Below are 27,837 nucleotides of genomic sequence, written 5' to 3'. Positions count from 1 at the left end.
TGACAAAATCATCCACATAGACCACTAGTAAAATCTTTCTAGCTTTTGAATCATAGTTGAACACTAAGTGGTCAACTTGACATTGTTTCATTCCAAAATTCACCACCACTTCACTAAACTTCCCAAACCAAGCACTAGGCGATTGTTTCAACCCATAAATTGACTTTTAAAATCTGCACACCTTACCATCCTCCCCCTAAGCAACAAACCCAGGTGGTTGCTCCATATATACCTCCTCCATAAGGTCACCATGAAGGAAGGCATTGTTAATGTCAAGTTGAAACAAGGGCCAATCATACATAACTGCCAGGGAAATTAAGACACGGGCGAAGCCAATCTTAGCCACTAGAGAGAAAATCTCCATATAGTCCACCCCATACAACTGTGAATAACCTTTAGCAACAAATCTGGCCCTCAAACGCTCCACACTACCATCCGGCAAGTATTTAACAGTATACACTCATTTACAACCCACAACATGCTTACCGGGAGGAAGAGTAGTGAACTCCCACGTTTGAGTATGTTGAAGGGTAGAGAGCTCCTCCTCCATTGCTTGATGCCACCCATGTGAGGTAAGAGCTACCTGGACATTCTTAGGTATAGAAATAGATGACAACAGTGAAACAAACTGGCAATGTGAAGTGGAAGGCGAGAGACTGAAACAAAATTGGAAATGGGATAGGGGTACAACTACGTTTACCTTTCCGTAAAGCAATGGGAATATCAAGTTCTGAAGGTTCTGGGACAAAAGCAACAACAGGATCTGCAGACAAGGTAGAAGCTGGAGGAGGAGCCGGATCGGTGGTCGTTCAGTAGGAATCTGCATTGGAGGTGAAGGGTCAGCCCCAACTAGAACAATTGGAGCAGGATCACGAATTGGAAGAGGAAGAGGAAGCAAAAGTGGAGATACCAATACTTCAGGTCTCGAGAAGAAGGGGACAGACTCAAAAAATGTGACATCAGGACAGACATAGAACTTCCGAGTAATGGGATTGTAACACTTATACCCTTTATGGGTCCGAGAGTAGCCAAGAAAGACACACTTAATAGAGTGTGTATCCAGCTTGTCTATCCCAGGACTCAGATCGTGAACAAAGCACACACAGCCAAAGACCCGAGGTGTTAATGGAAAGGGAGACAAGGTGGAGAACAAAATAGAAAAGAGAGACCAATCATGAAGGATGAAGGAGGGTATTCGATTAATAGGGAAACAAGCAGTAAGCACAACATCAATCCAAAATCATTTAGGAACAATGATGAAGAATAGACCGAGCAATTTCAAGGAGATGACGATTCTTTCGTTCAGCCACCCCATTTTGTTGGAGAGTGGATGCACATGAAATTTGATGAATGATGCCATGTTGTTCTAAATACTGTTGAAAGGAAGTAAGAAAGTATTCACGACCATTATCTGAACAAAGAACTTTGATACGTACACCAAATTGTGTACGTATTTCAGCATGGAATTTTTGAAAAATGGAAAATAATTCACTCATTTCTTTCATTAAATAAAACCATGTCATCCTTGAACAATCATTAATAAAAGTGACAAAATACTTGTAACCGTTATAAGACTATTTAATCAGACCCCAAACATCTGAATGAACTAAAGCAAAAGGACTCAACATATGACTATCAACTCTAGGACTAAAGGAAACCCGATGATGTTTCCCATACTAACATGACTCACACTGTAAAGACGACAAATGACTCAAAAACGGAAACAGTATCTTGGGTGCCTTGAGAGATGGATGTCCCAGCCGACAATGCCATTGTAAAAGAGTGAGTGAAGTCTGAAGTGCAACTGACGATCCACCACCGTCAAGGTAATACAATCCACCGGCTTCATGCCCCCCACCAATCTTCTTCCCCATCTTGAGATCTTGAAAAACACAAAAGGGAAAAATGTAATAGAGCAATTAAGGGTCTTAGGTAATTTACTGACTGACATAAGATTGAATGGAAATTTAGGTACATATACAACAGATGATAAAGAAAGAGAAGTCGTGTCAACATTACCAACACCAAGATGGGAGAAGAGGAACCATTGACAAGGGTAACACTTTGAGATGTGGAAGTTTCAAAGAGGGAAGAGAACACACCTAGAGCCCCTCGGTCATGTGATCAGAGGCTCCAGAGTCGATAATCCAGGGAGAGGGTTTGGATGCCAAACAAGCTATACCTGAGTGTGCAAGGGTGGCTGTAGTATGTTGTGAAGTAGCCTACAGAAACCTCTCATACTCATTGCGTGGTACACTCATCATCTCCTTCCCAGAAACAGATGTAGATGTGGAAGGTGTTAGATCTATCTGTTGGTTATCACTGACATCAACCCCACTAGCTACTACATGATTAGCCCATGTAGAAGGTGGGCCATGGAGATCATAACAGAAATTCACTAAATGCCTATCCCTGCCACAGTGGGTACACTTCCTAGTAGAGTTACTTTTTCCTTTACCACGGCCTCCCCCTGAGTCACGACCACCACCACGGTCAAATATGGAACCACCACGGCCTCCTTGGGAAGCATGTCCTCCCCCTCTAGTACCATGTCTGCCTCCTCTGGCTATCACAAATGTTGATCTGTCAAACGGTGTAGGACTCTCTATAGATCCCAAAGAAATCTTGCGAAGCCGTACAAAAACTTCCTCAAGTGTAGAAAGAGTAGACCCACCCAATATTTGGGCCCTAACTGGTTCATAGTCTAATTTCAACCCCACTAAGAACCTAGTGACATCCAGTTGCTCCCTCTGTTATTGCTAAACCTTAACATCTTAAGTGAGGGGATGATAGACATTGAGTCAATTTCTAAGGTTCTCCACACTGGCATATAGTACTCTTCTAGGGTTTTATTCCCTTGCTACAGATTGAAATACTCCTGATAGAGCTGATATACCCTTGTAGTATTATCTTGCCCAGAATAAAGCTTCTTGGCATATTCCCATATGTCCTTAGTTGTATCTAAGAACATGAAGTTGGCACTTATTTTGGGTTCCATACTGTTTCATAACTATGTCATGATTTGGGCATCTTCCTGTTCCCAGTCATCAAACCCTAGAGAGTTAGCTGATGATTTATCTTCCTTCACATGTTTCACTTTCCTCTTTGCCTTGAGGAAAACTTCCACTGACTTGGCCCATGGCACATAATTCTCACCATTAAGTTTAATTGAAGTTATCTGCACACCCAGAAAGTCAGAGGGGTCATCACACTCGGTTTCTGATCACAAGAACCATCTCCCGTTGCTGCCATTATGTCCCCCACTGCTATTTCTAATGCTGAACTCTCAGTCACCAACCAAATACTGCTGTCAAGGCAACACTACAGCAGTTTCTAAACTCAGATGATAGGTTCACAACTAGTCACAATCAATCACCACCGTGCACAAACTACCATTCAGATCAAGAACAAAAGGTAAACCAGCATTCAGATAGCACCAACAAGCCAGAAAATTGATGTAGGCAATTCGGTCATTCCTTCCAGCCCAAAAAAAAAACACAACTTTTGTTCTTGTTCACACCACTACTGACTACACAGAGTCATAAATCACCATGACAGTAATTCAGCAATTCACTAACCACATACAACCCTCTTGAAGCTGCTCAATAAAGGGTGAGCATCACAAGCACCACCACACAACCATAGCTGTCACACATGGTACAGGTCTGTCTGACCTTTTCAGAGGGCAGTACCAGTCCAAAAACATCAACTACTACCACTGGCAATAACCTGTCAGTCAATTCAAGTCACCTGTGACCAACAAAGGTTTCAAAAACAATCTACAGATCCACCCAAGAGGGTCAAACATACCCTTACACCATTCAGTCACTGTAAACGCAGCCTGTTCTTGGACCTTTTGCCAAGAACCAAGGCTACAAAAAACCTAGTTCTTTAGGTTCTGACCAGTCTGAGCAGATTTTTGAGGGTTTTCAACCCAAAAATACCAACAGCACAAAAAAAAGGTAACCAACCTCGATGGAGAGCTTCAGTCGACCATCCACTTACTTCTACAGTTATTCTCTTTGAAAGACAATCAAGTTCTGAGCAGAGAAAGAGGGGCCGAAGTGTTCTCAGACCTAGGTCGAGTATGTGTTCTCCATTTGCAGAAGAAAAAGGAAGCCACGATCAGAGATTTAGAGAGCAATGTCCTGCTCTGATACCATGTTTGTTCAATGGCTTCAGCAGTTTGAACCAAAAGAAGAAGAAGAAGAACAGTCGAACCTGATTGCTAAACCCTATCAGTCGACGTCGACCATAATGTAGATTAGTCTCTAATTAATTGTGCAATGACTAACCTGCCCCCACTTAAGTATGGGACAGGAAGTCATATTAGAACTGCCACATAAGCACATAACTTAAATGAGCAAAAATGACTAATCTACCCTTATTCGGCTAGCTCTAACATGGACAAACACTTCATAAGGGAAAATTTGGAAAAGGGAGAAATCTTTACTCCTTATGTCAACTCCAAGGAGCAACTGGTTGAAGTTCTCACAAAAGGGCTTCCATACTTTCTACACAACGAGTTGTGTGACAAGTTGGGAATGATAGATAATATTCAGCCCAACTTGAGGGGGAGTGTTGTTAGAGCTGTTCTTTGTTTCTGTTGTTAGGGTGCTGTCAGCATGTTCTTTTCTAATTTTAATTAGTTTATTATTAGGGTGTGCCACCAGGGATATGTTTGTAATTTTCTTTTCTTTTAATCACTTATTGCTATTATAAATAAGAAGCTGGCCACCGCCAGCTAGAACTTTTGACTCTCAAGCAGATCTCTTCCTCTTTTCTTCTCTCCTCACTCTCTTCTCTCTCTCTCTCTCCAAGAAAGAACAAGTATCCAGCCTAGTGGTGCAAATTGGAAACCTGGCATGAGGAATTTACGCAGCATCAGGCTTAGGCCCTTGGGCCAGGCCCATTTAAATTTTAACAAATCCTTAACCCACGCCTGCCCAACTTACAGCCCTATAGTCTAACCTAACATTCCATGTGATTCCACACATTGCAAGCAATCCTATCACATAGCTTTCCACCAATACTGAATGAGAATATAGTTCAAACCTCAGTAATTATAACAATTATCAACTAACAATGTTCATCTCACAACCATGGTTTACAAAAATTGTCACATGAAGATTGCAACGCTAAGAACTGGTCGAGAGAGACAGAGACCGAGAAAGAGAGAGATTGTAAATGCCAACAAATTGCAACTCCATCCCCAAATAGAATAAGCTACATACCCATATAGAAAACTGTGTAGTAAGATGATGCATGATACAGCTCTAACACCCAAAAAACTGGATCTAGATAAACTCATTTGCTGCTACATTCTGCTCCCTAAGATTCTATTTTAACAGTGTTAGGACTTAGGTGAGAGCAAAATCCCAATTCATTCAAAAATTGCAACAATCCTCATAGAGCACTTCCAAGCCCATTTACCCAACAAATAGCAATAGACCTTTCCTCCATTGCCCAATGCTTCCTACAAAATGTTTCTATCTCCATGGGTACTGCAAGAAAATATCCTTATAATAGTTTCTAACACATTTCCTACTGTTTAAATGAATTCAATTACAAAAATGTGATGTTGGAGTCCATGATCATGGAAATACTTATCTATCAATAATAATTCCTAACCTATTTGCTGTTCTCCAAGGAATACAAATGGGATAGAAAACTGGATGTGGCAAGAATATTAATCGAGGTTGAAGATACATCTGCTATCCGTCACAGTATGTTTCAAACATTTGCAGGTGAAAAATATCTTACGGTTGATAATATAAGCGGAGGATTGAATCTATTTTGGGAAAAGAAGGAGATGTCAATGGAAAATCAAAAGAAGGTAGAGGAGGGATGGGTGGAAGAGGGAAGGGTGGGTCCGGGAATAAAAACATCAGGGGGCAAATGGAGGGAAGAGGCAAGGGAGGAGAGGGAGTCGAAGAGCCAAACTGAGGAAGAAGATGACGAAGAAAAGAATGAGGTGGCGATGGAGGATTCAAGTGGTGGTTACGTGGCCAACTCAAATCCAGGTGGAAGGGCGAATGTGGCCCACATGGAGAAGTAATATATGGAGCCAAGGGCAATGTTGTCAAAATTTTAAAATTGATACAATTCACAATTTGAATCATGAATTCCAAGGGATGAGATGCTACCTCCCTATAGGGATGAGTACAAACTCATAGGGAAAAAAGGAGAGTACAATCAGCTTTAGAGGAGGCACGAGATGCTACCTCCCCATAGGGATGAGTACAAACCCAAACTCTTATCAGTAAACAAATTTTTTTTTTTGAAAAAAGATAAGGTAAAATTATAAGTTAGCCCAATACAATGAAACCCGAGAAGCCCCTTGTTTAGGCCCAACTCCTATTCCAGAAAAATAGATCATCCTCATCATTTATTCCAGCATAGTAGGTAACAAATACAAATAGTTTCTTCCCAAATTGTTGCTTGTAAGCATGTCAATTGAAACGACTGATCTCAAGTTCAGGGGAATGGGGAGTTCAGAATTAGCAGTTGGCACAAAGGAAAGATGATGATCAAATCACAATAGGCCCAGAACAGGGATTTAGATACACCCAATGACATATTGAGAATTGTCTTCAACATAAGACCTCATACTTAGTATTCTAAGTTTATATAATAGTTTATCATGACATAATAATTTAGAAATATACAATTAAGCTTCTCTTATCCTTCCTAAAGTATTTATGAATATCAACAGTGACTTCGCAATATTTTTACAACATTTTAGCACAAAATATGTCATGTGTTTCCTATTTTTGCATGGAAAAAATTTCCACTAATGCTCCTTGAAGTACATTATGAAAAACAAATATAATGTGATTTCTCAAATTTATATTAGTTTGAACAGCAAAAATTTCTATCTCCAATTTCTTAGCAGAGAAAATGTTGTCATTTTTGTACTAATTGCTCTACAGCATGATAATATTTTAGCCATCTAAACCAAAACTGTTATGCACCATTTATGGGATTCAATCTAACTTAGTAGCCTGGGTGTTTTTGCCAATTTAATTTTCTTTGTTTACTGGCATATGCATGGTCTTCTTGCTACAAGGCATCGAAGGGGCATATAATGAGTTAAACACAGGATACATGGCTTTGCACTCAACCATTTGACCCAAAAAGAGATGCAAATGAGGATGCAGATTGTACAAAATGACAAATACAATAATCGTCCTCAAGTCATAAGGATCAGATGTAAACATCATATAGACAAATTGGACAGATACAATTATACAGGCATAATATCTAGGAAGATGAAGATAAAAACCGGAATGGGTGCTCAGAATTGTAAAAGCCTGGCTTATTAGCTCGAGCAATCACAACGTCAAAAAGCTCCCTCCAAGAATCTGTACTTCCTATTGCGTCCTATTGAAAATTTGAAACGAATGAACTCTAATTAAAAAGCTTCCAATGCAAACCCATAACTAATTAAACATCAAAAACAAACACTAACATAAAAGTGCTAAAATGACAAGACCATATTCAAAAAACAAAAAACAAAAAACTTTTGTAAGGACTCTAATACTAAAACAAGAACAAAAGGGAAAGAAAGTGTCCTATAGGTTTAAACTTGCTAAAGGATCTGATATCTGTCATAGAGAATAACGAGAAGAATAAAGAGAGAACAAGAAAGGGGAGAAAATCAGAGATGTGTGTGGCAGTGCCAAGACAGTTCTTTTATGTAGAGTGTGCTAAAATGATTAAATTACATTAATGCCTCTAAAGACTACTAATTAGATAATTCTAACTCCCCCTCAAATTAGGCCATAAATGTCACACATACCTAACTTGTTATAAAGATCATTATGGCATAATCTAGTCAGTCTTTTTTTTTTTTGATAAATGTACACTGCTCAGTGTTTGTAAATGTAATCATTCGTGGAGAGTGGGAGATGAGAGAGAGAGAGAGAGAGAGAGAGAGAGAGAAAAAGAGAGATCAATTGAGAGGAAAAGAAAAGTCATTGCTGGCTGTCGCCAGTTCTCTATTTATATTAACTTAATAAAAATAATAATAGAAATTACAATTATGCCCCTGGCGGCACACCCTAGAACCGAACTAATAAGAAAAAAGAAAAAGCAACTAACTGACAGTATCTTAAGAAGTCAGCCTACTGACAGCAACTATAAAGTAACAATTAAATAAGGCCTTACAACACTCCCCCTCAAGTTGGGCTGAATATGTCTATCATGCCCAGCTTGTCACATAACTCATTGTGCCGCGAGTATGGAAGCCCCTTTGTGAGGACATCAGCAAGATGTTCCTTGGAGTTGACAAAAGGGATGCAAATTTCCCTTTTTTCCAATTTTTCCCTTATGAAGTGTTTGTCCACCTCAATGTGCTTGGTCCTCTCATGTAGGACAGGGTTGCTGGCGATGTTTATTGCTGCCTTGTTGTCACAGTAAAGAGACATAGGACTATGAACAACAACTCCAAGCTCCCCTAGAAGATTCTTTAGACAAAGGACTTCAGCCACCCCATGTGCTATAGCTCTATATTCAGCTTCAGCGCTTGACCTTGCTACCACACTTTGTTTCTTGCTTTTCCAGGTCACTAGATTTCCTCCCACAAATGTGCAAAACCCACTTGTGGACTTTTTGTCATCCACAGCACCTGCCCAATCAGCATCTGTAAAGACTTCCACCTTTAGGTGATTGTGTTTACTGAATAGCAGACCTGTTCCAGGATATTTTTTCAAGTATCTAAGAACTCTCTTTGTTGCCTCCGTGTGTGGTTTCTTAGGAAAGTGCATGAATTGTCTTAGGACCCCAACGGAATAGGCAATGTTTGGACAGGTCATGGACAAATAAATCAGCTTTCCCACTAACCTTTGGAACTGTTTCACATCTTTCGAAGGTTCACCATCACAGTCACCTAACTTGTGGTCAACAACCATGGGAGTATTTGCTAGCCTTGCACCTGTTTTGCCTGTGTCCTGTAATAGATCAAGGGTGTATTTCCTTTGAGAGATAAAGATACCCTTTCCTAAGCGGGCGACTTCAATCCCAAGGAAATACTTCAGGGGACCTAGATCTTTCACTTCAAATTTAGATGCAAGGAATTGTTTCAATACAGCAACTTGTTCCTGACATCTCTTCACAAAAAGTGTATGATCAGACTGACATTGTTTGAAGCCCATCTGCTGAACTGCCATGTGAAACTTACTGAACCAAGCTCTGGGAGATTGTTTTAAGCCATAAAGAGACCTTCGCAGCTTGCACACCTTATTTTCACTTCCCTTGCACACCTTATTTTCACTTCCCTTGCACAGAATCAAGGGAGTTGAACCATGTATACTTTCTCCTTTAAGTCACCATTCAGAAAAGCATTCTTTATGTCCAGTTGATGCAATTCCCAGTCAAGATTAGCAACTAAGGACAGGAGAACCCTAATTGAGTTCATCTTAGCTACTGGAGCAAAAGTCTCATCATAGTCAACCCCATATACTTGTGTGTACCCTTTGGCTACTAATCTTGCTTTGTACCTTTCAACTGTTCCGTCTGCCTTGTGTTTAACTGTGAGCACCCATTTACACTCCACGGGGTCTTTCCCCTTTGGACGGTCCACCAATTCCCAAGTTTGATTTTTATGAAGAGCATTAATCTCCTCCTTCATGGCATCTGTCCATTTAGGGCATTTTAAGGCTTCTGCAATGCTTCTGGGAACAGGGGTGCAATCAACTGCAGATAGGAAGGCTCGATATGAGGGGGAAATGTGATCATAGGAGACAAAATGGGTAATGGGGTGTTTGGTAGTGCATGACCGAACTCCCTTTCGTTGAGCAATAGGAATGTCAAGGTCATCCATAGTAGGAATAGGGTTAGGGAGTGGACTTACCTCCTGGGAGTCTAACAGTGTCGGTTGCTCCGTGTTTGGCTGCTCCACATCTCTATCGCATCGCTGATCTCTACGGTGTGTACGTTAGAAAGGGAGCAATGTCCATAATAGAAGGAAGAGATACCTGAACCTACTTCTCCTCTTCCATACTACTACTCTCCCCCTGAGGAGAAGCAAGGAAGAATGGCTCAAACTCAAAGAATGACACATCCATAGACACAAAAAACTTACGACTAACGGGATCAAAGCACCGATACCCTTTTTGAGAGGAGGGATACCCCAGAAAGATACAAGGAATGGACCGAGGATCTAACTTACCCCGAGATGGAGACAAATCATGAACAAAGGCACGACAACCAAAGACTCTCATGGGAATGGAAAATAAAGGGGACTGAGGGTATAATAACTGATGAGGGGCCATGTAGTTCATCACTTTGGAGGGCATGCGATTGATGACATAAGCAGCTGCAATATAGCATCCACCCAAAACCTTTTTGGAACATTCATGTATAACATCATCCCGCAAGCTACCTCAAGGAGGTCTGTTTTTTCTTTCTACAACACCATTTTGTTGTGGTGTTCTGGCGCATGAGCTCCTATGAATAGATGGAGACAAAGAACTCATTGAGCTCCCTATGGAATATTCTTTTGCATTGTCGGATTGGAAGATTTGTATTTCAACATGGAACTGCGTAAATACCATCCTCTGGAAGTCTTTCACAATCTTTGGAACTTCGTCTCTACTACGCATAGGAAATACCCATGTATAGCGAAAGTAATCATCGATCAATGTGATAAAGTACTTATATCCGCCCTCAGAGATTACATTTGTAGGCCCCCATACATCAGAATACACAACATGAAAATGAACATTTGATCTTTTATTACTTGAGTGAAAATTTGTTCTACATTGTTTGCTCAACTGACACGTTTGACACTGGAACTCTGACACTGAACATGACTTAAATAAAACCGGAAACCAAGACTTTACTATTTCAAAAGAAACATGACCTAAACGACTATGCCATAAAAGAATTTGACTCTTATTTGACTGACTATGTGACTCTAAGGATGACACCGAGAGACCAGCTTTGTTGTTGATAATGTAAAGACCATCAACTAGGCTCCCTCTACCAATCGTCCTCCCAAAAGTTAGGTCCTGAAAAACACATGAATCAGGAAGAAAGGTTACACTACAGTTTGAAGAGCTTGTAATACTACTAATTGAAAGCAAATTTATAGGAAGTTAAGGGACATGAAGTACACAATTCAGATTAAGGCCATGGGAAAGAGATATTGATCCTTGGCCTGCAATGGAGGAAAATGAGCCATCTGCAAGTCTCACTCTATCCCTTCCTGACAAAAGGCTATAAATCTGAAACAAGTTCGGCTTACCGGTCATGTGGTTGGAGGCTCCTGAGTCAATGATCCAAGGGGAATCCGTGGGAGTGACATGGAATGCAGAAGCCGTATTACCTGATGTAGATGCAAATGAAGTAGAGGGAGTACCAGTGACCGAGTTGTCCATTTGTCGCAAAGCCCTACCATAAGATTCCAGGTGTTCTCTGAAGGAATTCATTATATTTTCCTTGGGTTCAGAATTATTAAGGTGGTCCCAGGTACTACCGGCAACCTGAGTATCTTGGGTTGCCACATGTGTTGCATTCTGTGTTGTGTTCATCTTCTTCTGAACTTGACCTTTACCCTATTCTTGATTCTTCACTGCCCACTTGGGTTTCCCGTGGATGTCCCAACAAGTGTCACGTGTATGCTGTGAACGCCGACAATGGGTACAGAACAACCTATCTTTATCATCAGTCTTCTTCGTGTCACTTTTCTTCCCCGTGGAGTTATTATTCATTGCAGCCAAAGCAACTTGTTGCTCCCCCTCAGCTGTAACCATCACACTCTGCCTACTTTCTTCCAATTGAACAAGGGAGTATACCTCGTAAACCGATGGCAACTCTTTGCTTCCTAGGATCTGAACCCTCAACGGTTCATAGGCAAGGTTCAGTCCCAACAAGAAGGCAAACACACGTTGCTGAGAGACCAGCTTCCTGTAGGCCTTAGCATCATCATCATGTTTCCACTCTATAGCCTAATAATGATCCAATTCTTTCCATATGAAGGTAAGGGCTGAATAATATGAAGACAGACTACGGTTGCCTTGTTTACAGGTTGAAGATTCAGCTTGTAACTGGTAAACCTTGGCATAATGCCTTTGCTCATAATAGGTAGTTTTGGCCTGTTCCCAAATCTCACTAGCGGTGTCTACCCACATAAAGTTCTTCTTCACATCAGGTTCCATGGCTGCGAGGAGCGAAGACATCACCATACTATTTTCATAGTCCCACCTATCATGTTCAGCTGTCTCACCATTGGGTTCTTTCACCCTTCCATTTATGTAACTAGCTTTACCCCTTGCCGTTACATAGAGTTTTACGCTTTTAGCCCACTCCAGGTAGTTCAGACCATTTAAAGGGGTAATTGGCATGGGAAACATCATGTTTTCACCTCCCATACCAGTTGTGCTGCGGGTCGGTGTAACCCCCGATGAAGTTGATTCATAATTTGCCATAGAATACTGCTGAAATCAGTCCATAACCCACACAACTACACAACAGCTACAAGCAGAACACCAACGCTAAAAGAATTTACTTCTAGGATGTGAGGAAGAGAGCAAGACACTACTGAAATCAATTCTGAGATGGTTCAGTCATTAAACCAACCCGGTAATCAGTCCAACACAGCCAAGGCAGACATTACTATCAATTCGACTACACCTCATACAGTCTAACAATCTAGCATCCAAACAAATATATAGAACCAAGAAATAAGCCCTTCACACCATTGGCCAACAAAGACAAAAAAACAAGAACACACCTGTCCAGCACCTATACGAAGGTGCCAACCAGAAATCGACTTCACAGCAGTGAACAGAGAAGGGAGTCTCTATCAGCATCGCCCTTCTTCGACTAGGGTTTCCTTGATATTACGACCAAGGAAAAAACACGGGAGGTGCCGCCAGTAATCTGCTAGGGTTTCTTTGTCTTCCACGTCCAAGAATTTAAAAAAGGAAGAAAAGGCGAAGCAGGTTCAAAACAGGAGGGATCGAAAGTCTTTTACAGCCAAAAAAACTTGCTCTGATACCATGTAATCATTCATGGAGGTGGGAGATGAGTGTGTGTGAGAGAGAGAGAGAGAAAGAGAAGAAAAAGAGAAATACGATTGAGAGGAAAGGAAAAGTCACTGTTGGTTGTCGCCAGTTCTCTATTTATATTAACTTAATAAAAATAATAATAGAAATTACAATTATACCCCTGGTGGCACACCCTAGAACCGAACTAATAAGAAAAAGAAAAAGCAACTAACTGATAGTATCTTAAGAAGTCAGCCTACTGACAACAACTATAAAGTAACAATTAAATAAGGCCTTACAACAGTAAACACATCAGCTAATTTCTCCTTAGAGTTTACAAATAGAAGACATATTTCTCCCTTTTCCATCTTCCCACAAATGAAATCCTTGTCAACCTCAATGTGTATGGTTTTGTCATGTTGAACCGGGTTGTTTGCTAATGCTTAATATCTCCTTGTTGACACAATAAAGAGATATAGGGCTGGTCATAGATAAGCACAGTTCAGTTAGCAAATCCCTTATCCACAATACTTTAGCCATTCCATGTGCCATGGCACAATACCTTCGCACTTGATTTGGCCACTATTATTTGTCTTACTCCTCCATATCACCATATTTCTACCCACAAACATGCAACAGCCTATGGTAAGCTTGCAATCATCAATGGAACCAGTCCAATCTGCACCTGTATGCATCTCTACTCTAAGATGGCCATGCTTAAAAGGCAACCCAGTGCGCAAGATCCTACCAATGCGGGATCTGGGGATGGACAATATTCGCAGCCTTACCCTTGCACATATAGAGAGGCTGTTTCCAAGATTTGAACCCTTGTCACCCACGTCATAATGGAGCAACCCAACTGTTGCACCAAGGCCCACCCTCAAGTATGTTTACAGAAAAGAATTCTTCCTCTAGTATGTTTGTTCAAGTAGTTTAGGACAAGTTCAGCAACAAGTGTGATGTCTTGAGAGAGTGCATGTACTGACTTAGACACTAAGTATTCCAACAATATGCAATATCCAGCTGTGTCATAGATAGATATAGTAATCTAGCAATCAGTTTATGAAACTGCTAAGCATCTAAAAACATTTCTCTACTGTTCTCCCAAAGTGTACGATTGAGGTCCATAGGTGTATTGACTGATTTGGAGCCCAACTTTCTTTTGTCCTTGAGAAGTTCCAAATTTATGACATGTAAATATGAACAAGAATAAACTAAAACGAACAAGAATTGTTATTAGGGCTACTTGGACGATGATTTGCATTAGTGAGTAGTAAAACAAGTGTCATCAGAATTTATCAGGGCATGAAAATCACCTCCAGCATAAAACGCATCCCTCCATCCACAAAATAATATGGAGAATTAGTCAGCAAGAATAGCTTCTTCCCCTTCTCCTTGAGCATCTTGAGAAAGCGTAGCATCTGGCCCTAGAGTGTTTACCCAATAAAGTCAATCCAAAATGCAACTTATCAAAATCAATTTGCAGTCTAATGTAAAGAAACTGCTTTCTATGCAAACATTTATTTCCACCTCCTTCTAAATGTTTTTATTGAATTTAATTTTGTAAAAATATGAAAAGTGACTAGCAGTAACCTTTTATATGGTTAGACCAGTAGTAAATAATAAATAAGAATCTTCTTTCGATAAAGGGTATAGACATTGTAATAACATTCAAGTAAAGGAGGGAGAGGAATCCTTAGAACATATATAATAAATAAGAATCTTGCCACTCACATTCTTTACTAGGTATTTTTGAGGATCAGAGAGAATTCCTCTATGAACCAAGCCACTATGATGAACATGCTGAATCGCACGATTTACGTCTTGGTAGATGTAGCAAGCATCAAACTCCAACTTCGCATCTACAAAGTGTTGTACTATATCTGCAATAAGGCATGCCTACAAAGGAAAAACAGAAAAAAAAAATGCAACTGTCAGAGAAGGGTAAAAATGAACCTCATGCAATTGACAATACAAGACCAGTCTGTGGATGCATTACATATAAATATGTAAATATAAGCAGTTATGCACCAATAAATCAATCCCAACATACCTAAGGGGGATACACTTAAAAAGGAAAATTCTATGTGCTTAGGATAAAATAAAGCACAATAGAAAAAGAAATTTAACATCTGGCATCAGGGTCAAGGCTTGTCTAATATTCAGCATGCAACCAACCCCCTTGATGAAGAAGGTTATGTTTGAAATTATACATAACTTTCTTGTACCAACTAATGGAGCCACCACCAAGGTCGGTTGGGACCAGATACTACCTAGAGCTGAACTAGATCCAGCATGGGCCCAGAGAGTATACTTTAAAGCTCAAGTCAATAAAATAAAATTTGGAAACTTGGGGTCTTATACGAGATCAAGAAATAAAGGTTTAGCAAATGAAAGTGATTAGTGCTAGGTACAGAATTCTTCTAAACAATCCCAGGGTTTAAGCAATTGATGACTCTTGAAAAGCAAGCAAAGTAGACAAATTTAAAGATTTTGGTTATGTTTCACATACAAACACAAGCTCAAATTTTTGAGCTTGCTAAACCATGCAATAATATGTGACTTCAATGTATCTTTTCAAGTGTAATGATGCAAATGAAGTTTGTGTGAATGAGCATATACATAAATATACATGCAAAGACATGTACGGAAGATCCCCTTGTACAGCCCTTCTCTATTTGCTCCTTTTGCAGTTTTGCCAAAGAATTTTCAGCAGTGTTTGCTGATTTTGGCACCTATTCAAATTCCAACCAAGGTGTAAGGGATGATTTAACATATCACAACTAAGTGAATTGAGGGATCAAGGATAATTCTGTATTGGAGTGTCAAAACACTAGTTTCTGAGGTGGTGTTTGGCACTCAACACACAGGAGTGGTGAAGCAGCACAGTGGGTGCCATGAAGATCAAGACTTCTGAAGGAGGGTCAACTGGTCAAAATTCACACAAGTGATAGGACCTGCTAAAGGAGTGGTAGTGGGCTACCTTTGTGCAGAACGATAATTCCCTTGGTGACTTTATTAAGGATAAAGAAAATCTTAGATGGAAAAAGTTAAGAGTCACCAAGGATTTTTTATTTGGGGAAGGTTTTCATTGTCCAATACCCTGGAGTTTGGACATCAACGGTGAAGTTACACACTAAAAGTGGCAGTAGAAGGTGAAGAATCATTAGTAGCAGTGAACTATTAGAATTCTAATAATGATCAGAACCCCAATCTGAAGGACAAATGATCTACATCAAAATCCCAGTGAACCATCAACCCACATGATGAACAAACCTTGTTGATTATGCATGTTTTAATTTTATTTTATATCATAGGGGCAGTTTGGTCTTTCTTCATCTCTCTTTATGTTCACCCTATTTATAATAATGAAAGGGGCTGCCGCCCACATTTTTGTGCACCTCAATCACTTGATTCTCTTTCTTTCTCTTCTCCCAAGCTTCTAGCACAGAAAATATGGTATCAGAACATGGTTTCTAATCATATGAGCTGATCTCTAGACTCTCTCTTCCTTGTTTTTCTTTGTTCCAGATTGATAAACCTATTCAAAAGCTACTTCACTGATTTCTGGGCTGATAAAGAGGCATGGCTATTATTTCTTATTTTTTCTTCCTTTGTCATGTACCAAGAAGATTTGTTGCTGCGGGCATAAAGATTAGACATGAAGAGGTTCGATTGGATACCTCTTTCTTTTCTCTGCCATACACAGGTGTACACCTGCATGTTTGGTTTGTTTTGTGAAGGTGTTGAGGTATTCCCCGAGATACGGTTGAAGCTGTGTATGTGCTGAAAGTGTTATCAGCTTTGTGTAGTATATCTGGAACCTTAGTATCAGTGTTGTAACCTGCTTCTGGGGGCAAAAAGCTTGCAGTTTTTGGTTTGGGCGGTGCTATCAAGGTCCATAAAAGGCTGACCTCTCTTGTTTCTTGTTTCTTCTGCATGGCCAGTGGTGATTCAGCTACTTCTTCAATCACTGGATCTCAGTCCGGGTTGTAAGATCAGATCGATAATGTGCTTGTATCCATTCCTATTACCCCTCTAGGTGGTCTAAACTATCTTGAATGAGCCAAGGGTAGCTATTTGACAGTTAGTATAGCAGAAGCAAAGAATAAAGGTCCCATTTATGATAAGTGGGACCAAGAGAACTGCAAGGTTATGACTAAGGTTCAAAGTATCGATGCACCCCAATATGGCAGAAGAGGTGTACCGGTACTTTGAACCCCACAGTTGATTTTTTTATTATTTTTTTTATTTTTTGTTTCAAAACCCATTCAGAGGGAGTGGTCTAAGGCCTGCCTACCCCATGAAATGGGTTTTGACCCCAAAAGATCTAAAGTTTGCATATCAGTGATCTGCTGATATGATACAATACGCTTGATATGGGGTGTTTTGTGTCGAAATTTTGAACCTTGGTTATGCCATGGTTGCTATCATCCATTCATCCATCAAATGGGAAGATTTTCTTTAGGCAAGTAATCAGGAAGAATTTTATGTGGGCTGAAACTGCTAAGGAGGTTGGGATCAGGTCAAAGCTACTTACTCTGAGCAAAGGCATCATGCTAGGATATACCAGTTACAGGTAGAGTCAGCTTCTTGTAAGCAGGGGACAAGAGTTTATCATCCTATTATTCCACACTCACTACCATGTGGAAGGAGTTAGACTACCATCAAACCATTTTCTTGAAGGGATGTGGATGATGCTAAGGATTATAGGAAGTTATTGTCTCAGCTAAGGGTGTATGCATTTCTAGCCAGTCTCAACCCAATCTATGAATTAATCAGAGTTCAAATATTGAGAAGTAAAGATTTACCTAGTTTACAGGAAGTGTATGCTCTTGATCAATCAAAGGAGACTACGAGGCAGGTCATGAATCTTAGTGAGGGGGAGCAGGTTGCCTTGGCTGCTAAGAGTAGTGTTAAAAAGGCTGCTAAGAGTAGGTGAATAGGGAGCATTTTGGGAGAATAGAAGAATTGAAATCCTCTCTGTTGACCCAAATAGAGGAATTGGATGCGAAGGAATCCCAAAGAACCATAAGCCCTCAGGAGAGAGATCGGAGATGGGTTCTAAAAAGAGAGTTAGATGAAGTTGTTTTGAGAGAAGAAATTTCTTGGAAGCAAAAGTCTAGATGTAAATGGATTAAGGAGATGGGAACACTAAATTCTTTCATAACCTAGCCAATGGAAGGAGAAGGAAAAACCTAGTGTCCAAGCTGGAAATGGATGGAATAGTCATTGATACCCAAGAGAGGATAGCCAATCGTTTTGTTGACCACTTCAAATCCATTTTGAGGAGACCCCTAAGACCTAGGGTGGAGTTGGAAGGCATTACCTGGCAGAGACTTCCAGAAGAGAGTAGAAGCTGGCTGGAAAGGAATTTTGAGGAAGAAATCAGAAAAGCCGTTTTTTCAATGGGCAGGTCAAAAGCACCAGGACCAGATGGGTTTACAATGGCTTTCTTCCAAGACTGTTGGGACATAGTCAAAGAAGATTAAATTGAGGTCTTTAAGGAATTTGAGGATAATCTAGTGATGAGTCGTGAAATTAATGCTACTTTTTTAGCCTTAATTCCAAACAAGAAAGAGGCCAAGCATCCAAAGGATTTTAGACCTATTAGTTTGGTGACTAGTGTTTACAAGATTGTGGCTAAGGTCTTATCTTTGAGGATAAAAAAGGTGCTTCCTTGTCTTATCAGCCAAGTGCGAGGAGCTTTTGTTCAGGGGGGACAAATTGTAGATCAGATTCTAATAGCAAATGAATGTGTGGAGGAAATGAGGAGATCGGGGCATCAAGGTTTTGTTTGTAAACTTGATCTTGAAAATGTGCTAAGGAAGTGCGGGTTTGGGGATAAATGGTGCAAATGGATAAATGGTTTTCTGTCCAATTGCCATTATTCAATCCTAGTCAACAAGGCAGTTAATGATTTTTTCCCAGCTAGTAAGGGTCAAAGACAAGGTGGTGATCCCATGTCATCGTTCCTTTTCACTTTAGTCGTTGATGCTTTTGGTAGACTCCTCTCAGAAGCAGATAGAGCCGGATCTCTAAGAGGGTGGAGAATAGGTAGAGATAGAGTTGCAGTAACCCATCTCCAATTTGCAGACCACATAATAATCTTTTGTGAAGGTTGTGATTTGATGGAGGTAAGGAATCTAAAGGATTTAATAATTCACTTTCAGAGGGCCTCAAATTTAAAGGTAAATTTTGAGAAGAGTTTTGTTGTGGGAGTTCACTTGAACAGAGAGGAGTTGGAGTCTATAGCAGCCCTGCTAGAATGCACTTGCTTTCAGTGACCTCTATCCTACTTAGGACTTCCATTAGGTGCAAATCCAAAGGAAAGTAGGTTCTAGAACCCGGTGGTGGAAAATTCTAAAAAAGAGTGGCAGCTTGGACGAGAAACTATATTTCCAAGGGGGGTAGAGTTACTTTAATTAAAGCAACTTTAGCCAACTTGCCATTATACTTCTTGTTAGTCTTTAGAATTCCTAAGAGAGAGGCAAAGAGGTTGGAAAAACTAATGAGGGATTTCTTATGGGAACCTGGTGAAAAGAAAAAAGATCCCTTGATTAGGTGGGAGGTGGTGTGTCGGAGTAAGGAAGAAGGAGGCCTAGGATTAGGGAACGTGGTGAGCAAGAATGAGGCTCTTTTAGGTAAGTGGCTTTGGAGGTGGCCCCTGGAGAGGGAGAGGTTGTGGCATGAAATAGTGAAAAGTATCCATGGTTGTTCCGAATCAGGTTGGGATGCGGGAGTATCCCGAAGGGCTTTGCTCACAACACCTTGGAAGGCTATCTCTGGCATTCTTCCTAAGTTCCTCAGTTTTGTAAGGTATGATGCTTGCTCTGGGAACCCCATTCTTTTTCGAGAAGATACTTGGGTGAGCTCTCAACCCCTAAAAGACTGTTTCCCTTCTCTACTCCATCTCCCTCTTTAAAAAGAAACCCATTTCTTGGTTCCTTTCCCCCCCCCCCCCGATTTGCCCTTTGGCCTTAAATTGGGATCTTGGGTTTCGAAGAGGGTTAAGGGATGAAGAATTCCTTTGCGTTTCAGAGCTGTTGTTTCTTCTAGATTCGGTGTGTTTGGACCCCCTAACCCGGACCACAAGAGTCTGGTCCCTAACCCCGGTTGGCTCATTAACTTGTGCTTCTTTCTTTAAAGCCCTTTGCTCCAATCCCTCCTCTCAAATCTTCCCGTTAAAGAGGTATGGTCAAGACCAATTCCCCCAAAATAGTAGTGTTCTGTTGGGAAGCCTATTATGGTAAGATCAATACTGCGGAAAACTTGCAAAAGAAGAAACCTTTTATGTGTTTGTCCCCTAATTAGTGCTCTCTGTGTAAAGTGAAGGGTGAGGACTGTAACCATTTGCTGATATCATGCTCCTTTGCTACCAATATTTGGAACTGGGTTGTTTCATTATTTGGGTGCAGGAGGAATTTTCCCTCTGAAGTAAAGTTGTTCGCTCTGACTGCTTTTGGGAGATTGACAAAATCTCCCATAAGACTTTTACTTGGTTAAATCTCCAATCAAGACCCATTTGCTCTAAATTTGATAGATTCCTGTTCTCTCTGGATTGGGAAGTTCATTGGGGAACCTTGGCTTCTAGAGCTCTCCTAAGGGTGACCTTCGATCATTGGCCCATAGTGTTATGTAAGGAGAAAAGAAGGTGTGGAGGTCCTACCCCCTTCAGATTTGAAAATATGTGGTTACTCCACCCAAGGTTTAACAATAAAGTGAGGGAGTGGTGGTATGAGTGTAACCCTTTGGTGGAATGGGAGGGGATGAAATTCCATAAGAAACTTCAATTTTTGAAAGCAAAAATCAAGGAGTGGAATTTGGTGGAGTTTGGGAGGATAGAAAAAATAAAGGGAGATCTGCTGGATAAGATTGAAAACCTTGACTTTAAAGAAGAAAGGGGAGAACTGGGAGAGGAAGACATTGAGCTCAAGAGAGATTTAAGAAGACAGTTAGAGGACTACCTGCACAAAGAGGAAATTAGCTGGAGGCAAAAATCTCGGTGTAAATGGGTGCAAGAGGGGGACAGAAACACTAGGTTTTTTCACTCTCTAGCAGAAGGCAGGAGAAGGAAGAACCTGATCTCCAAATTGATAGTAGATGGAGTTGAGCTAGTACATCAAGAGGAGATTGTCGGGGCTTGTGTGGAGCACTTCAAATCTATCCTAAGAAGGCCTATGTGTAGAAGGGTGTGGGTAGAAGGTTTGGATTGGCCAGGTGTAGGGGTGAAGAACAGGAGAAGGTTGAAGAGAATCTTTAGTTTAGAAGATATCAAGGAGGCTGTATTTTCTATGGATAGAACAAAAGCCCCAGGGCCGGATGGGTTCACAATGGCTTTTCATCTGGACTGTTGGGACATTTTGAAAGATGATCTTTTGATGGTTTTTGAGGAGTTTTACAGGAGAGGAATTGTCAATCCGGGTGTGAACTCTACATTTATAGCCTTAATTCCAAAAAAGAAAGATGCTTCCCACCCGAAGGATTTTAGGCCAATTAGCTTGGTTAATAGCTTGTATAAGATCATTGCAAAAGTGTTGTCTTTGAGGCTGAAGAAGGTTTTGCCAGATATCATTGCACACTACCAATGAGCTTTTGTGAGTGGAAGACAAATTACTGATCAGATTTTAATTGCTAATGAGAGTGTGGAGAACTTTAAGAGGGATAAGAAGAAGGGAGTGGTTTGTAAGTTGGACTTAGAAAAGGCTTATGACTTGGTGGACTGGGAATTTTTTAGGAAAGTTTTGACTAAATTTGGGTTCGAGACTAGATGGTGTAAGTGGATCATGGGTTGTGTCCGGAATTGTCATTACTCAGTGCTAGTGAATGGGACAGTGGTAGACTTCTTTCCAGCCAGTAGGGGTATAAGACAAGGAGACCCCCTTTCTCCTTTCTTGTTCACTCTAATTGCGGAGGTTTTGGAGAAATTGATTCACAGAGCAGATTCTAGGGGGCTCATTAGAGGCTGGAGAGTGGGGAGGGCTGAAACCCCTCTTACTCACTTGCAGTTTGCTGACGACACGATTCTGTTTTGTGAAGGAGGTAATATGAGCTTTATTAGGAATTTGAAGTCGGTGATACAATTGTTTGAGCAAATATCCAACTTGAAAGTTAACCTTGGGAAAAGTTGTGTTGTGGGGGTGAATTTGGAGGAGGGAGAGATCAGGGAGAGTGCTGAAGTGTTGGGGTGTGAAGTCTCGAGATGGCTTTTGAAATACTTAGGGTTGCCTTTAGGGGATAATCCCATGAGAGAGAGCTTTTGAAACAAGGTGGTGGAAAGGTTCGAAAAAAGACTGATGTCATGGAAAAAGAACTACCTCTCTCTTGGTGGGAGAATTACTCTTATTAAAGCCACGCTTGCTAATTTACCTATCTTTTTCTTGTCGGTGTTTAAAATCCCAGTGAAGGTTGCTAATAGATTGGAGAAGTTAATGAGAGGTTTCCTGTGGGAACCGGGAGAGGAAAAGAGGGATCATAGAGTAAGCTGGGAGATAGTTTGTAAGAGTAAGACTTGTGGTGGTTTGGGGCTTGGGAATATTAGGAGAAGGAATATGACTCTGTTGGGAAAGTGGTTGTGGAGATTCCCCTTGGAGAAGGAGAAGCTTTGGGCTAGAATAGTGGCAAGTATTCATGGGCTGGAGCATAATGGATGGGACGCTGGAATCAGAGCTAGGACCACAAGCAATTCTCCTTGGAAAGCCATTCATGCCATGCTACCAATTTTCTCCCCTAATTGCAGGTATGATTTGAATTCCGGTAACTCCATAAATTTTTTGGAACAAACCTGGGTGGGGAGTGCCCCTCTAAAGGATCAGTTTCCTTCTTTGTTGCTCTTTCTGATTTGAAAAATGAGTCAATCTCGTCTTTTACCACCCCATCCTCTTCCATTTATGGGATTGAGTGGCACTTGGGTCTAAGAAGGGATTTGAGGGACTCAGACTTTGACACTATTTTGAGCCTTATTGCAATTCTTGATAACGTTGTCTTAGACCCCACTAGGGCGGATTCTAGAATTTGGACACCTTCTCCCAATGGCATTTTTTCTTGTGCCTCTTTCTTCAAAGTCTTAAGTCAGTCCACCAGTCCTGCCTTCCTTTTCCTATTGATGAGGTTTGGTTTAGAGCAATACCTCCTAGGGTTGGTAGTTTTTGTTGGGAAGCCTATCTGGAAAGAATCAACACTAGTGATTTACTCCAAAAGAAGAGACCCAATACTTGTTTGTCACCTCAGTGGTGTGTTCTTTGTAAAGTGGATGGGGAGACTGGTTTTCACCTACTGGTGTCTTGCCATTTTGTGAGATTAATTTGGGAATGGGCTTTGTCCCTTTTTGGTTGCAGTTGGAACCCCCCATCAGACTTGCAAGGCCTTTTTTCCCCTTCTTTTTTCAGGTGGCGGATAAAAAGGGGAAGGACGATGTGGAAAGGACTAAGGGCTGCATTGTGTTGGACTCTTTGGGAAGAAAGAAACTCCAGGATATTCTCAAAAGCTCAGAGAGGAGTAGCAGATCTGAGGGCTATCATTCACATTAGGGTTGTACAGTGGCTGAAATCTTTGGAGCTCTTCACATATTACACTGTGGATGACTTGTTGAGGAAGTGGGGTGAAATTGCAAGTTGCACACAAACTAAGTCAGTAATGTGTGTGGCTTGGACCCCTCCACCTAGTGGCTTCGTGAAACTAAACTTTGATGGGTGTAGCAAGGGAAATCCGGGACAATCAGGGATTGGGGGTGTTTTTAGGGATGAAAATGGGGTCATTTCTGCCATGTTCTCAGGCCCAATTGGAGTGGGTGACTCCCTTAGAGCTGAGATCTTTGCAGTTATGGAAGGAGTCCAAAAAGCTAAGGAGTTGGACATCAGGAAACTCTTAATTGAAGGGGATTCAGAGGTGGTGATAGGGTGGCTGCTTAAAGATTACAATGGTTTATGGAAGTACAATAATGAGAGGAGGAAATTCAAGTGGCTGGTGCGGGAGATGGAAGTTAAGATACGTTGGGTTAAAAGATCAGCTAATTCCCTAGCTGACGGTTTAGCTAAACAAGGGGCAGAAAGGGACTCACTTTTTTGGGCCAAGCTGTAACTGTAGTGTGTTTTCTTTCTTTCTTTCTTTTCTTTTCCTTTTTTTTTCCTTTTCTTGAGGTTCTTTGGTGCTCTTGGAAGATAAGCGTGTTTGTCTTCCTTTTGTAAATCTTCTATTGATGATTTAATGAAAGTGTTGTTGATCAAAAAAGAAAACAAAAAGAGGGAAGCTAATGCGGAAATGTATCAGAGCTTCTACGTTGTGGACTGTATGGGAGGAGAGAAATTCTAGAATATTTCAAGAACATGAAAGAAGTCTCACTGAAATCAAGGAATGCATATTGACAAGGACTATTTCATGGTTAAGATCTTCACACTATCGGATGCTGTGGTAAAATTGAATTTTGATGGAAGCTGCCAAGGCAATCCAGGGCCATCAGGAATTGGTGGGATTCTGAGAGACAAAGACAGCAATATGTTGTCTCTATTTTCAGGACCAGTGGGTGAAGGTGATTCAATAAGGGCAGTGCTACTAGCAGCGGTACAAGGCATACAAATGGCTAGTCAAAGTGGTGTGACAAATCTGCTAGTAGAAGGGGATTCCAAGGTGGTAGTAGGCTGGTTAATTAGGCCAGAAACAGCTTGTTGGGGCTACAGGGATCTGTTAAAGAAAGTTAAATGGATGACAAGGAATATGACTGTCAGGTTTCAGTGGGTTAGAAGATCAGCAAATGCAATGGCTGATTCTCTGGCCAAGCAAGGGGTGTCAAGGGGAGATCTATTTTGGGCTACTTTGTAATTGTGTCTCAGGCTTGGGCAGTTTTGGTGTATATGGTTCAGTCCTAGGGGGGTAACATCTCGTGCCTCCTCCTAGGCTGATTGTATTTTTGTTATTTGATTTAATAAAATTACTCTCATTTATCAAAAAAAAAGGGTGACTAGTCCAAGAGGTCTGAAGAGGTTGACAAGGATGAACTTTGGTGTACTCATTGTGGTAGAAAGAGACACTAAGGAGCACTGTTGAGACTTCATTGGGAAGCCTAAGAACTTCCAACAAAAGAAGCCAAGGAACCAATAGAAGAATAGTAATTCAGCCAATGTTGTGACCAGCACACATAGTGATGCAGGAGCTGAAGAGTCAAAGTTGGAATTTTATGAAATTTTATGTATTTATGTATTTTGGGACAATAGGGGTATTTTTTTCATTTTGCAATTTTCTGTGGGGTCCATTGATAGGGTTTAATTTGTCTAGTTATAGTTTTTTATGTTTAAAATTTCTGAGTCATTGCATAAGTAGGATTAGAGTTATTGAGCCTTCTTTGCATTGAAATAGGATATGACTACTTAGTTTGAGTCCTACTAAGATTATTGAGTCTAACAGTTTGACTCCTAAGACCATTATAAGTCTAACAGTTTGACTCCAAGGATTATTACAAGTTTAGAGTCTATAAATATGTATGGACGTTTTACACAAAGGCAATGAAGTTTATTGAGTTTTCTTCAGCTTATGCTAGCTATGGTGAGTGATTCCCATGCCCTAGAGTGATTCTAGGCACCCTGTGAGTGATTCCAGGTATTTTCTCTCTTCTTTCTCTCCCTATTTTCTCTCTTATTCCTTCAAGAAGCCATTACAGCCATCGACAGCCATAAAACTGAGCTGGTCCTACATCACCTAGTCATGATGAGAAGATTTCTCAGGCTCCCACTGCACCTGGTAAGAGTTCTAGATTGAAGGAGGATCATACCAGTTCTCCTTAAACAGTTTGGTAGGGCCCTTCAGTAGCATGAGGGAAACACTTCTAACCCCTACACTTATTTGCGGCTAGCTCAGGTCAGGCTACTGCTTTCCATGCTACCCTATTCCTAGGGGCCCCTAGATTATTGACTCTCAGGCCTCTAATCACACGAACAGTGAGCCCAATCTTTTTTCCTCCTATCAATTACTGTCAGGGAGAGATAAGGTGAGACTAGCATATGATTCTCTCTTCCATTGCTGATTGAAGAACTGTATCTCTTCCTTTTGGGCTAGTGTTGACCATGTTCTTCATGTTCCTAAATTACCTAGTAACCTACTCTCTATCAGTAGTTTGACCCAATCCTTGAATTATAAAGTGACTTTCTCTCCTACTTCTTATGTTTTTCAGGATTTGGCTTCAAGGAGGATGATTAGTAAGGGTCATGTGATGGATGGCCTATACCTCTTGGATGATGTCATTGGGTCAATGGCTTCTCCTCCTGTTGTCTTTATGAGACTTAGTGATAGTTCTGTTTAGAGTCAAATTTATTTGTGGCATTTTCATTGGGTCATATATCAATTGAAGCCCTAAAGAGTCGTTTCCCTCTTTGTTTAAGTCTATGTCGATGTCTTTACAATGTTCACGTGCCAGTTAAGCAAACATTGTAGAACCTCTTTTCCAATGAGAAATAAAATATTAGAATTTCCAATCCTATAGTATATTCTGATGTGTTGGCCTTGCTTTTGTGGTATTGATGGTGGATATCATTATTTTATAAGCTTTGTTGATGACAATTCACAATATACATGAATCTATTTGTTCCACTCCTGTGAAGAGGTACCTCAGGTGGTTTGAGAATTTCATTGCATGGTATACACCTAGTTCCATGTTGACAATCAAATGTTCCAAGAAGATAATGCAAAGGACTGTTTTACAAAAGGTTTGGCTGGATTCTTGGTTGATAATGGTGTGTTGCATCATAGTTCCTACCCCTAGACACCACAATAGATTTGTTTTTGAAGAATAAAGATAAAATTTTATTGAAATAAAAAGAGATACAACAGACAGGTGATAAGATATCACCGAGAGAAGAAGAGCAACCTTAACAACCCCTTATAGACCTATTAACCACACCACTTACTAACAAAATGACACCCAATCAATTCCAATCGAAGCTCAAGGAAAAGACACCATAACAAATCCCCATTAAAACATAGACCATCAGCCCGTTAACTGACCAGAAACACAAACCCCTCCTTGCGAAAACAGACCCTTGTTAAGGCTACCATGTGCACTGTAAATGGTGTTCAAATGCACACTGTTAAATGAAAAGGAAAATGGACAAAGGTAGAAGATATATGATGTAAATCTAACTACAGCTACCATGTAAAACAGAAGTAGCAGAGAGCATTATTAAGAGTATCTAACCTCACTAAAGCAAAAGAAATCCATAAGACCAACAAGTCCATGTGCTTGATCTCGACCAATATGGCGTGTTCCATATATCTCTTCTATTTCCTTCTTGCTAAGCTGGATATAAATATGAAATTACAATGGTGTCAGAAAAAGGTACTCCCCATTCTTTTGAACTAGAAGTTATTCTAAACTTTATACAGGCTCAAACAATGATTTTATTTGCTTTCTTTTAGGTGATGTCAAGAAAAGAAAATTATACCACAAGAATTAAAGAGATCAAATCTAGAAAGTTAATTTTAAAGAAAGAAATACAGGTGGAAATATGCATTGGGTATTGCCCACATAGCTGCTAACAAATTTGCATTTAAAGGTTAGGTTCATACTATAAATTATGGGGATCTAGGGCATGCAGGTTATTCAACAGACTTCTGTAATATATAGATAGATAGAGAGAGAGAAAGAGAGAGATGGACAAATCCAAGGTTAATATATTCTCTAATATTGTATACCAATGTTGTCAAAATCTTACAATTCACGATTTGATTCATAAATCTTACAATTTCTATGACTCAGCATGTTTCAAATAAATTCAATTAAGAATTAGTTCTCTACTTTGTTATTTTTTTGTTTATATTTAATTTTGCCAAGGGAGATTTTTTTAAAGCCCTTACTAGA

At 40.4% G+C, this 27,837-nt stretch overlaps 1 protein-coding gene across 2 annotated transcripts in view; it reads right to left on the bottom strand.

Annotated features, from left to right (window-relative positions):
* The window catches only part of LOC148869826 (HAD-superfamily hydrolase, subfamily IG, 5'-nucleotidase), a 48,557-nt gene that overhangs the window by 16,823 nt on the left and 3,897 nt on the right, over positions 1-27,837 (bottom strand). For both annotated transcript variants that reach the window (XM_088969463.1, XM_088969464.1), the window contains exons 5-8: positions 27,175-27,276; positions 14,727-14,891; positions 14,309-14,419; positions 7,286-7,383 (exon numbers count right to left, since the gene is read on the bottom strand). In XM_088969463.1, coding sequence (XP_088825589.1) covers positions 7,286-7,383; positions 14,309-14,419; positions 14,727-14,891; positions 27,175-27,276 — 476 coding nt within the window. The remainder of the gene's footprint in view (positions 1-7,285; positions 7,384-14,308; positions 14,420-14,726; positions 14,892-27,174; positions 27,277-27,837) is intronic.

Source organism: Nelumbo lutea, chromosome 2, assembly GCF_056320005.1.
Source record: "Nelumbo lutea isolate HS-2025 chromosome 2, American lotus-T2T, whole genome shotgun sequence".
Lineage (NCBI taxonomy): Eukaryota > Viridiplantae > Streptophyta > Magnoliopsida > Proteales > Nelumbonaceae > Nelumbo > Nelumbo lutea.
This window is presented reverse-complemented; position numbering and strand designations above follow the sequence as displayed.